The 12,583-nt window shown below is 44.4% G+C and overlaps 1 protein-coding gene across 1 annotated transcript in view; it reads left to right on the forward strand.

The window, feature by feature from the left end:
• The window catches only part of Cachd1 (cache domain containing 1), a 221,589-nt gene that overhangs the window by 181,723 nt on the left and 27,283 nt on the right, over positions 1-12,583 (forward strand). Inside the window, exons 10-16 of the mRNA XM_060365967.1 lie at positions 669-818; positions 1,608-1,731; positions 2,724-2,841; positions 4,844-5,012; positions 8,496-8,638; positions 9,311-9,492; positions 10,672-10,782. Of these exons, the coding sequence (XP_060221950.1) occupies positions 669-818; positions 1,608-1,731; positions 2,724-2,841; positions 4,844-5,012; positions 8,496-8,638; positions 9,311-9,492; positions 10,672-10,782 (997 nt within the window). The remainder of the gene's footprint in view (positions 1-668; positions 819-1,607; positions 1,732-2,723; positions 2,842-4,843; positions 5,013-8,495; positions 8,639-9,310; positions 9,493-10,671; positions 10,783-12,583) is intronic.

The raw sequence follows: 12,583 nt of genomic DNA on the forward strand, positions 1-12,583 counted from the left end.
AGATTTCGTGGCTTGAAATGCATTCCTATGGAAATTTATAGTTTGCCTTCAGCTGCTCAGAGTTCTGTCCCCCACTCTGTCTTCAGGGTTTTTGAAAAGATTGATTTGTTAATGAGCTATAATGGCTATACCTTTTACAGGTCCCTTTCCCACAATCTCTTTTGGTCCAGCATCCGATAAAAATCACTAAAGCACTTTGGGTTTTGTTGTAGTTGTTGTTGTTGTTTTTCTCTTGTCAGTACTGGTGAGGGGTATTATGTGCAGTGCCACTTGTATAGTACAAAAGTTGCACAGCTGGAATGGAACTCAGATTTTCTTTCAGACCCCTTAGCCAGTGCTTTTGTGACATACAGCCGAATCTCCCGACTGCACCAAGGTGTATTTGACGCTGCAGTGTTTTCTATGGATTCGAAGTCTCCTGGCGTCCCTGGGAAAGCAGAGGGGAATCTTCCTGTTTAAAGGAACCACAGTATCTGCACTCCCGAAGGACCGTCTTCCCTTTCTTTGTCGCACTCTCCGTACAGTATGCAAGGGCAAGGGGTCAGGACCTAGATCCCAGGAAACTCTTTCCAACAGGACCTGAGACCACTGTTACCAGCCCTAGAGCACAGCTCCAGCCTTTGCCCGGACTTCCTGTGCTACTCTTTGATTCTGTTTTTAACCCGCAGGTTTGATAATGACTGTGAGTAAACCCTGTTACTTTGGAAACCTCCTCCTGGGAATCGTAGGTGTAGACGTGAATCTGGCTTACATTCTTGAAGATGTGACGTATTACCAAGACTCCTTGGCTTCCTATACTTTTCTGATAGATGACAAAGGTAATTTGCAAAGAGTTAATCATGAGAAATGAAACTTGCACCAGGCACAGTGACACATGCAGGGAGGCAGAGGCAGGCAGACCTCTGTGAGTTCAAGGCCAGGCTGAACTTGTTTTATGGAAAACAAGTCCAGGACAGCCAAGGCTATATAAAGAAACCCTGTCTTGGGGGTGGGGAGAGAAAAGAAGGAAAGGAAGGAAGGAAGGAAGGAAGGAAGGAAGGAAGGAAGGAAGGAAGGAAGGAAGGAAGAGTCTGGGGTATTCTTGTACTAATAAATGAAGTGGGATAAAGATAGTTCCCAGAAAACTTATGTCACCGAGACCACTCTGGCAGTGGAAATGTATCACAGAGATGTCCAAGCGAATTCACAAACTGTTGAGGTCCTGCTTGCCAGGCTGTGAGATTGTAGGTTTTCATAACATCAAGAAGTTAGACTTGGGGTGAATGACGCATAAATGGGGTTTAGATGGCTTTTTGTTAGTATTCTCATCTTTAGATTCCCTGGCAGGAGGGTTAGCAGATTAGAAAGTTAATAAAATGAAAACCAGAAAAACAAATACCACCTAAGTAGCCTCAATTAGATAGATGTTCGGGAATCTACGATCTCTTTCAACGCCTCAGGAGTTTTATGTGAGCACATATAAAATAGGGTGAGTTTTATTGGACTGCTAAGGTACATACACAGGCTTTGAGTGCTGGGCAGCCATCCCAGATGCTCCACAGTTGTGGCAGTTGTTAGAACCAGCACCCCACAGCTTCCTGATAACGTGTCCTGTTCTGTGATTTCAGGGTATACACTTATGCATCCGTCTCTCACCAGGCCATACTTACTGTCAGAACCTCCCCTTCACACCGACATCATACATTACGAAAATATCCCCAAGTTTGAATTAGTTCGGCAAAACATCCTAAGGTAAGGATTGGTGAGGGTTGCGGTTATTTCGTGTTTTCTGAGACGGGGGGCCCGTTGAGGGCCGCGATGAGTGTTTGCCATAGGGTATAAGGCAGGTATCAAAATCATTTCCCTGTTAACCGAAGATTTTCTGAGTATCTTTGTCCTAATAGGAGGCAAGAGCCAGGGAGCTGACTCAGGGAAAGATAAAGGTGCTCGAGATGCACGTTTGGCAACCCAACACGGATCTCAGAAACCACATAAAAGAATCCGTTCCCCATAGTTGTCCTCACACACACACACACACACACACACACATTGTGAGCACATACACAGTAATAGTAAATAAAATTAGGTTATCCAACAAGAATTTAAAGAAGCCTAGCCAGGACTCTTGATATAACGGGAATTGTGTCAAAATTGTTTAGAGGCAATGCCTTGTCGATCAGATTTTGCGTTTACGTTGAGTTTATTTGTAAACTGAGGTACATGTTAGCTCGTGTTCTAGAAAGTGCTCTGCTTAGAGCCAACTGAAATGTCTTAGCAAAATAAAAGGTTTGGATGAGGGACCAGTAAATAGCTCGTCCGCGTAACGTCCGACATACAGTTTATGCAGCGCTCTCTCTTAAAATAAAAACAGACTGGATGTTTTCCAACTGTGAGACGTTGTTTTGGCAGATGGTAACCTATGGAGAAACGAGTCTCCGTGCTCATTGGTTGAAAATTAATAAGTGAGTGATTTGAGACAAGTCAGTCTCTGGAAAGAATTAATGTTGGGGGTCAGGGCAGAGACGGGGTGGGAGGGGGGTCGGCGGCTCCGAATGCGGAGTTGACATAATGCTGTTACAAGATGGAAAAAAACCTCCTCACATCTCGTCTTTCAAAAGTGATGGGTTTCAAGGCTGTTCAGAAGCAGGAGGTGGCCATTGACCCACAGCTTCTTCCTTGCCTTTAATTAAAAGTACTTCATTTTCTCTCTCGCCTGAGGCATTGAATTCTGCTTCCCCACACAGCCTCCCTCTAGGCAGCCAGATTATCACCGTCCCTGTGAACTCGTCTCTGTCTTGGCACATCAACAAGCTGAGGGAGACGGGAAAGGAGGCTTACAACGTGAGCTACGCCTGGAAGGTGGTGAGTGGGAGGAAGCCGTTTGACTGGCCGTGAAGTCCAGGCCGGCGCTCTTCCGACAGGAACTCTGGCGAACTCTGGTCAGGCCATGTGACTAACCAGATTTAAAGTGACTGGGAAAAGAAGACATTCCACAGATGGTTTACATCTTATTTTTCTCTCTTGTTTATAAAGCCAGTAATTGTTCATGACAAAGAGATCAAATCATGTAAAAGGATATAAAGGGGGGAAAAATAGATTCTCTCCTTCCTGCCCTTGAACCATTTCCTATCATCACCGCTTCAGTCGGTTTTCAGAATTTTTTTTTTCTGCACAGACAAGTCTCTGTGTGTACATATGCATGAGGAACATTAGTGCCTGTATGAATTTATGTAGATAGAACAAAGTTATTTAAAGGATTTTTTTTTAATTACAGTTATTTAGTTGTACCTGTGTGGGCATATGGGGCCAAAGGGCAGCTTGTAGAGTTGGTTCTCTTCTTCCACCAGGATAGACCTGGGGCATCACAGCTGGCAGGAGGCACGTTCACCTGCTGAGCCATCTGCCGGATGCTTCCCACACACACACACACACATACACCTTTTAAATATAGATCATTCCCAGGAGTTTGTTTGGTCTTGTCTTTTTATTGTTGTTATTCTACAATTTAAACTTGGTAGCAATAGGAGTTTAAAAGGAAGATATGAAAACATAAATGCCCTCTCTGAGATGCTTCAAGGACAGGAAGCCTTAGATTGGAGTTTGGAGTGCTGATCTTCCGCACAAACGGATTGATAGTGTCGCCATGACTAGGGCACACACGGGTACTTTCTCCTACCAGCCCCGGTCAAAAGAAGAAAGGAGATTCATTTTTATCCCCGCATTTTAATTACTGAACTTAAAAAATGCAGACAAGACAGGATATGTGTCAGTCACTCTCCCTGGCTGCTTGATGCAGTCAAAGCCCAGGGCAATCAAAGGTACATGCTTGACGCAAACATAACACAGCATGCTGTTTTTAGTAAGTATTTGTGTAAGGAGAACTGTAGATCCTAAGATAATGATTAAAGTTAAGGTATAGTGAGCACCGTCTGGCATAACTGAGCTCTTCCCTCAAATACTGCGGTTGGTAGCCTGTGCTACCTGTTTGTGTGGCCGACAGACAGCACACTAGGCTCCCGTACCCCTGTGGTACCAGGAACCGTGAGTCCTGGACTGCATCAAGACCACTCTTGTTTGTAGAGGGCCAGTCATTGGCTTGTGATTCTCGGGAGGACATTTTTCTTCCTGAATTTTGTTCAGACACCCATTCCTAAGAGAAAGCAGATCCGAAAGTACAGAGTCTGGTGTACCTGCCTATCCTGGACAGAAATGCTGACCCAGGTAGACTGGGCAAGACTACCATGGAATTTGTGTTTCCTGAGAGTTTAATCATCTCCAGCCTGGGGAGGAGACTGTTGGGGACAAAATAAATATGCTACACTCTTTAATGGCTGCCCCTGAGCCTTCTCTTAGTGAGGGTTCACAGTTGATTAAGAACACTTCTACAGAACCAATGATGCTTTCCCCCCTCTTGAGGCTGGAAAATGTACCTAGGGCCATGGGCAAACTAGTCAAGCGCTCTATCACTGTGCCACACCCCAGGTTCCTCTTGTGCATTTTAAGCCAGAGTAGAAATAAATACTGTACTCTATCTGTATTGTTACATGCACACACACACATACACACACACACACACATGCTTGTGTCCATTAACCTACCTAAGCATGACAAAGTAGGGTCATAGATTTCAAGGGACTCTTTTTCTGTTCTCTCATTAGCTGTAGGATATTGTGTTACACACAAATTCCCAGCCACAAGAAAGGAAAACAGAAAATACCTTCTGTAAATCCTTGTATCCTTCACGCATTCATCCAGCATTGCATTAGCGCCTTCCCCGTGAGAAGACAAAGACATCAGGAAAGAATATATGCAATGGAACCTTCATTTTCTGATTGGTTGATTGACTGACTGATTGATTCTACAGGTACAGGACACTTCCTTCATTCTGTGCATTGTGGTGATACAACCGGAAATACCTGTCAAACAACTGAAAAACCTCAACACCGTGCCCAGCAGCAAGCTGCTCTACCACCGGCTAGATCTCCTGGGACAACCGAGCGCTTGCCTCCACTTCAAGCAGCTGGCGACTCTAGGTAAAGCCCAGAGGCACCTCAGCTTCCTCCATGATCTTACTCATGAAGACCCTAAGAGTTCATCACGCACATCTGCTTGAATCCTGCTCCCTGCCCAGCCCCCAAACAGTAAATGTTCGCAGTTCTAGAAAATGTGATGCAGCCAGATATGATGGTTCATACCCCCGGTACGGTAGTAATTAGGCAGGGGGCAGCCAGGTCACTGTGGGCTGAAGGCCAGCCTGACCTACATATTGAGTTTTCAGACAGCCCGGGCTATTGAGTGAGAACAGCCTAATAGTAACAACAACAAAATATAACCCACAGTGCAATAGCTCACTAGAGCTTCAAACGATAACTTAGTAACCTTTTTCAACTGTTCCTTCCCTACATCCCTTCCCACCCCACCTTCCTCTCCACCCATACTCACCAGGATCTGGTTACTACTGTTCTAGTCTTAACTTCAACATTTAGATTCCGCCTGAGTGAGATCGTGCCATACTTTTCCTTCTCTGCATGGCTTATTTCATTTAACACGATGATCTCCAGTTCCATACAGGATTTCGCTAGCTTATAGTTGCATAGTATTATATTTCTGTACCACGTTTTCTTTGCTCTTAGTTGACAGGCACTTAAGTTGTTTCCATTTAGGGCTATTGTGAATAGTGCCATGGAGGTACTATTTGGAGGTACTATTTGGTGCATGGAGGTACCAAATGTTTCTTCTACGGTCTGACATCATTCCTTTAGATACGGGAGTGGAATTGCTGCACGCCATTATAGTCCTAGTTTTAATTTCTTGAGCACCCTCAATACTGTTTTCCATACTGGCTTTCTGTACTAACTTACATTATAACCAATGGTATACAAGGTTTCCCTTTTTTCCATGTCTTCATCAAAAAGTGTTTGCTGTCTTTAGTCTTTGGATAAGAGCCGTTCTAGCTGGGGGTCAAGCGATACTGCATGGTGGTTTGGGTCTGCAATCCCCTGATGTTGAGACATAGTCAATGGTCTGTATATACCCATTGGCCAAGCTGATCTTTGAGTCATACACCTTGGTTGGCCACACTGATGTGTACCAGGTACACGGGAGGCCTTTATAGCCTTTGAAGTCAGTACACTGCAGGACGCCCACTGTTTAGTGAAACATCTACCTTCTTTTTTCCCTGTTGAAAATATTTAGGATTCAAAAAAAAGTTAATGAGGACTGGAGAGATGGCTCAGAGGTTAAGAGCTCCGTCTGCTCTTCCAGAGGTCCCGAGGTTTATTCCCAGCAACCTCGTGGTGGCTCACAACCATCTATGTTGGGATCTGATGCCCTCTTCTGGCATGCAGATGTACATGAGTGCAGATAGGACACTCATGTACATAAAATAAGTGGGGAAAAAAAGTTAATGATTACTACTACACAGTCAGCAAACGGAGTAGAAGAACACAGGTTGGAAGGAGAGCAAGGATAGAGTCTCCATTTTCTGGGTTCCAAATGTGAACACTGCAACTTGAGTACCACCTCTAAATTCCCTTCTAGAAAATTCTTTCTGGATGTGAGACCAAAAGACCAGGCCAAGCTAAGTGATTGTTTCTGTGGTACACTTCAAAAATGTCAACAAGTTAGAGAGAGCCTGTGATGTTAATCAAAGCAGGATGCCTCTTACATTTGTTCGTTTGTTTTGATTTGGGCTTGGGGTTTATGTTCTATGTTTTACATGAAAGAGAACATAATTTTTCACATTTTAATGAAATGCTTCATTGAAAAGCTAATGTAAGACTTTAAAGTTCTGGGCCAACCAACTGCACGCTTCTGCTGACAGAAATGAGGCACTGCCCTGAGATTGGGGGTAGGATGTGTTCTAGCCCATGGTGAGAAAGAAGGAACAGCCTGAATATTTAAATTTCGCGTGCTTACTTCTCCATCGCTACACTTTGCAGTCTGTTAACTATTGGCTACCTCTAGCTGTCGAGCACTTGGACTTCAAGATCAAGATGTATGGAAAGTAGGATATGCGTGCTATTTTTTTATATAGTAATTACACACTGAAATGATCCTATTTTTAATATACCAGAAGCGTATTTTCACAATTCGTCTAATTATTTTCTTCTGCTTTTCTGGCTATCAGAAAAATTTAAATTACATTTAGATGACATTGAATTACCACTGGGCTCCTCTGGGGCAGTCTTGTTTCAATTAGCAGTGGCAGTTACACAGGACCATTAACATGTAACAAAAAAGGAATGGGAAACATAAGAAATAAGCAGTTCAAAAGTACGTCCCTAGGCAGTTGGCCTGTTTGTGTTACGTATGTATTGTGTACATATGTATGTATAAGTGTATACGCTTGTATGTCTACTTCCTAGACATAAAGCTTTGTGTTTGATAACGGTACTGCTTTCTGTCTGCTGACTCAGAGCTTAGTGGATGTAAGGCACGGAAGGGCTCTGCCTCTAGAGTTTGGCTTGGTTTGATTTGTTTGTTGGTTTCTTTGTCCACCACATAAAAGCTCATTGGGTCGCACTGAAAGCACTATGTGCCAGAGACATCAAAAAGATTCAAAAAAAAAAAAAAAATACAGGCATTAATGAGATAAGATGGTGTCATAAAATACCTTCATGTGACATGAGCATAAGGCGGGGCTTCGTAACACATTTTAAAATACAGTAAGGCTTGGTGTGGTGGTGCTTTTACACACTCAGGAAGCAGAGGCAAGCAAACATCTGTGTCTAGCCTGGTCTACAAAGAGAGTTCCAGGCCAAGCAAGGCTGCACAGTGAGACCTGTTTCCAAAGAAATAAAATTAAAGAAAAATGGGGTAAGGTTGAATGACAAAATCTTTTAAACAGAAAATTTAGTTTCACACTGTGATTGATTGCAAGGATTTTGTCTCAACTGGGAAACTAGTTTTCACTGTTAGAAATAATGTTTAGGGATGTATACAGGGGATATTCTCCATAAGCTTTGTTTATGCCGCATTTGCCGGCCACCTGTGATAGTAACTTTTTTTCATTTGGTTTTTCCATGGATGTCAACATTTCGTGTTTCTTCCTGAATGACGGCACTGGTGTGCATATGAACAGGTAGCGCTGACGCGAGCGCTGTAACGCACTTTTCAGGCACCCTCTGGAGAGCTGGTGGCGTTCCTTTCCCCACTTGGCAAATGCTTGTCCAACATCTCATGGCCAGGAAATGGTGGAGCCCTGATTCTGTCCAGCCAGGCTTCATGTTTGTGCCACACACGCCTTGCTAACACATTCACAGCTGGCCTTTCTAAGGCACTCATGATTTCTGCATCTAGCATCTGTGCCTCTTCGGGCACCTCCCCGTCCTGATTTCCTCACAGGACCATAAGCTCCCTGAAGGGAGAGAATGTGGCTTTTTTTTTTTTCATTCCCTTTTTCTTTGCCCTCATTCTCAAGTTCTTTGTGTCCTTGTGGAAGACATTAAGCCACCGTTTAAGTGGTGCTTTTGTTTGGTGTGTTCTGAGGCCTGCTTTGTTGGGGTCTCTTTCAGAAAGTCCGACAGTCATGCTGTCTGCCGGCAGCTTTTCCTCCCCCTACGAGCATCTCAGCCAGCCAGAGACCAAGCGCATGGTGGAGCACTACACAGCCTATCTCAGTGACAACACTCGCCTCATCGCTAACCCAGGGCTCAAGGTACTAGCACAGGCCACCTCTCTGGGGACCCTTTCCATGGGCCCGGGAAAGGGTGCTGGCCGTGAACCTTTGAAATATCAACCCCTACTTGCGTCTGGACCTATACAGCCAGGAGCCAAGAAGGCAGAGTGTGTGCCCTGGGGCAGATGAGTCAGCCGTGATCCCTTTGATGGATTAAGAAGCCCAGTGAGCCACATGGAAAATCTACTGCAGGTCTCATACCCGCTGGGGGGTTTCCGAGCAGGGGGTGTGATAAAGAGAGCAGAGATTTATTTACCACTCCATTTTTTTTCCCATGGAAAAGAAGTAATCTGCTGTCCATTGAGATAAATATGATAGTCAAGCAGTAAAGAGAGAGAGGGCTCTGTGTGTCTAATGATTCACCACAGGAATTTTCTTAAACCGAGACAGGCTGGCTAGGTGAACAAACTGAATAGCCGCACCTCCCATGACTGTGTTCTGTGAGCTTTTGTTTCCACCGAGTTTGGCCGCGTCCATCTGCTGTGGAAAGGTTTCCAAGAAGTAACTGGGCTTGGCTTCTCTGTAAGAGAAACTTGGGGAGCCGTGCCAGCAGCCCACACTCTTTTCATGGGAGTTTTGTTTTTGTTTTTTTTTGTTTTTTGTTTTTTTTTTTTAAAAAAGAGGCCTGCAATGTCTTCCTTTGTTTCTTAGTTCTCTGTCAGAAATGAAGTAATGGCGACCAGCCACGTCACAGATGAATGGATGACACAGATGGAAATGAGCAGCCTGAACACGTACATTGTCCGCCGTTACATAGCAACGCCCAATGGCGTCCTCAGAATTTATCCCGGTTCCCTGATGGACAAAGCATTTGATCCCACTCGGAGACAGTGGTGAGTCTTAGGGGTCTTCAGTTCCCAGTTCCTCTTAGGCCTGGAGAGACATGATGAGTACGTACAATAGGTGACATTAGGCCCTCATAACAGAAACACTCCCACGGGGGTGAAGTTATTTTCAATATTTTAAAAAATAATCTCAGATTTGTGGGTTCTTTTTGTCTGACTGCAGTACTTTTATCTCTCTATTGAAATTTTGAGACTGAAATTCTTTATCTGTGTCCATTTTAAACCCCTTAGGACTTGCTTGATTCCACCTCATGCCTGGAGGGTCATCTTGAATCAAATACTTTCTTTTACTCTGTGGAATTATGGCATCAAATTGCACAGCTCACTTATGACCGATGGGAAATGAACACATATCAATTGCGGAATAGTCTTTTACTTCTGGGCTTTATTTTCATGCTGTTGCTGGCCAGGCGCAGTAGCAGGGAGGCAGCAGGAGCCAAGAGCAGAATTCCTTATCCTGCATTGGGGAGCAACCACCTCCCTCGGGGGTCAGCCTTTCATGCCCGATCCACACCTGTCATAACCCTAGAGGGTTTCTTTGTGCTTATTGGTTTGTCTTCCTTCCTTAGTTTTTTTCTGTATTGATTATCCTCTGAATCATCTGAAGTACAAGTCTCAGTAAAAGCTCAGAGTCCAGTATGTTAGAACAGAAGATCTCAGTTTCTCAACTGAGTATCTCGGTGCTATTGTCAGACATAAAAGGGGAGAATCTGGGTGGAACTGCAGCTCAGTGATAGAGCCCTTGTCTAGCGTGGGTAAGCCGTGAGTTCAAGCCCCAGCTCCACAAAAAGAAGTTTAGGAGCTAGAGAGATGGCTCAGTGGTTAAGAGCCGTCTTCTCAAAGAGGACCCAAGCTCAATTCCCAGACCTACATTCTGGCAAGCATCCATGTATAACTTCAGTTTTGGGGATGCAGCACCTTCTTCTGGCCTCTGCAGGCACCAGGCATGTACACAGTGCACATACAAACAAGCAGGCAGAACGCTCACACATAAAACCTGTTTGTTTGTTTGTTTGAATTTAAGGAAGATTCCTTTTTAGCACAATATCAGCACAGCTTACACTAGGTGTTTTAGAGCTACAAACCCACTGTTTGCAGTTTCAGCTGTCCCTTGAAACTTACAGAGTCGTATATGCCTAAAAATCACCTGACTTTTCTTGGGCCTAGGTATCTGCACGCGGTGGCCAATCCAGGGCTGATTTCCTTGACTGGTCCTTACCTAGATGTTGGAGGAGCTGGCTACGTTGTCACAATCAGTCACACAATTCATTCATCCAGGTACTTACTTTAATTAAGTCTTAGTCACTTGAAACCTTTCAAATTACACTTATTAGTTTGTTTCATGTGTGTTTGTGTGCATGCATGTGCGCATGCGTAGAGGGGAAGAGACAACTTGCAGAAAGGGACTGCAAGGGGCACAGGGATCGGGTCATCAGCAATCACCTTTGCTCACTGAGCCACCTCTCCGATCCTTTTCAGTCCCTTTCTAAATCCATCGAGAGTTGGTTCTCACATAAAAACCAGGGTAGGGGGCTGGGGATGCGGCTGAGCAGTTAGAACCCCTGACAGCTCTTCCAGACGACTCTGGTTCAAATCCCAGTGCCCACACAGCAGCTCACAAGCGTTTATAACTCCGAGATCTGACGCTCTCACCCTCATACATGCAGGCAAAACAGCAATGCACATAAAATAAAGGTAAATAAATTAAAAAAAAAAAAAAAAACAACAGGGTGGATGTGACAGCCTCTAGTAATTCCAGTACTCAAGGGATGAAAAACAGGGAGTCCCTGGAGCAAGTTGGCTAGACAGACTGACTAAGTGAATAAGTACTAGGTGCAGTGGGAGGGCCTGCTTCAGCAGATCAAGTGGAAAGGGAGTAAGGAAAGCAGTTGTTATCAACCTCAGACCTCCACACAGAAGGCTTGAGTGCGCTGCACACATACCTCACACACAGACACATGCAGAGAGGAAAATTAACAGTAGCAAGAGCATGACTGCTTTTGTTGCTCGAATCAGTGCTTTGTTTTCAAGCAAAGGAGCATTTTTTTTTTTTCCTTTAAATGAGGAACGGTATACCAGGACATCAGACTTCATTTGTATCTGACTCTTGAAAATTATGTCAGTTGTTTGCTTTGGTTTTCTGTTTCGTGTTTTTGGAAGTGTCTCTTAAAAATAAGAGCTTTTTGAAAAACCAATGTTGCCAGAATGCTGGTTAATGTCAGTACTGCTGGACGTATATTATTAGAACGTATTGTTTTCTACAACTTAAAGTCCTGACACCACAAACATCAGGAAAAGCTTGGATGGGAAGGCCCCTTGCTTTAATCCCTTTATTATACAAATAGCTATTTTCTTAAAGCAACCAAGAAAGACCATCGTCTAAATGATACCTGGCATGAAGCCTTGCCATATAGAGGAAGCAGATTCTCCTCCTCTTCACTGGTGCCCATTATTCACCAGATGACCGATCCTAGTTAGAATTCCTCTGACATCAGTTCACTGAGATAATAATCAGAAAGCAAAATGAGGTGGAATTCCAGCATCGGGCCTGTGTCTCCACGGAAAGCCATGCCTGCTGCCAGCCAAATGCCGACTAGAGGTCAATGGAATCTGCTTGACCATCAGCTTCTCCCATAACACAGATGTCATACATCGGCAAGTTACCATCCTTCGGAGTCCATCCTTCAGTATTTCCGTTAGCACACCATCTGGTGGGCGCACACTCACCCACCCCTCCATACAGTCTTAGGAAAAGTAAATGGACTGTTTCTTCTGGGGACAGAACCCACCTCATCTTTAACTACAGTAAAAGGGGCGTGAGGTGGCCTTTCAAAGATACCAGTGAGGTGTCCCTGCAGGGCCTCCTTGGCCCCTTGTTGTCAAGGCCGCTTCTTAGCCTTGCCTTCTGTTGTATCTTTTTGGTACCTGGGCCAGTTCACGAGTTTCTGGGTCTGTGTGTAGTAGGCATTTTGTTGAGAGCTAGATAGCTAGATAGGTACGAGAAATCTGATCGGCTTTGTCTGCCAACCTTTATGGCATCCGTTCAAATGAAGCATGACGGGAACACAGGGAATTTCCC

This window comes from Meriones unguiculatus, chromosome 12 (assembly GCF_030254825.1).
Source record: "Meriones unguiculatus strain TT.TT164.6M chromosome 12, Bangor_MerUng_6.1, whole genome shotgun sequence".
NCBI classification, from domain to species: domain Eukaryota; kingdom Metazoa; phylum Chordata; class Mammalia; order Rodentia; family Muridae; genus Meriones; species Meriones unguiculatus.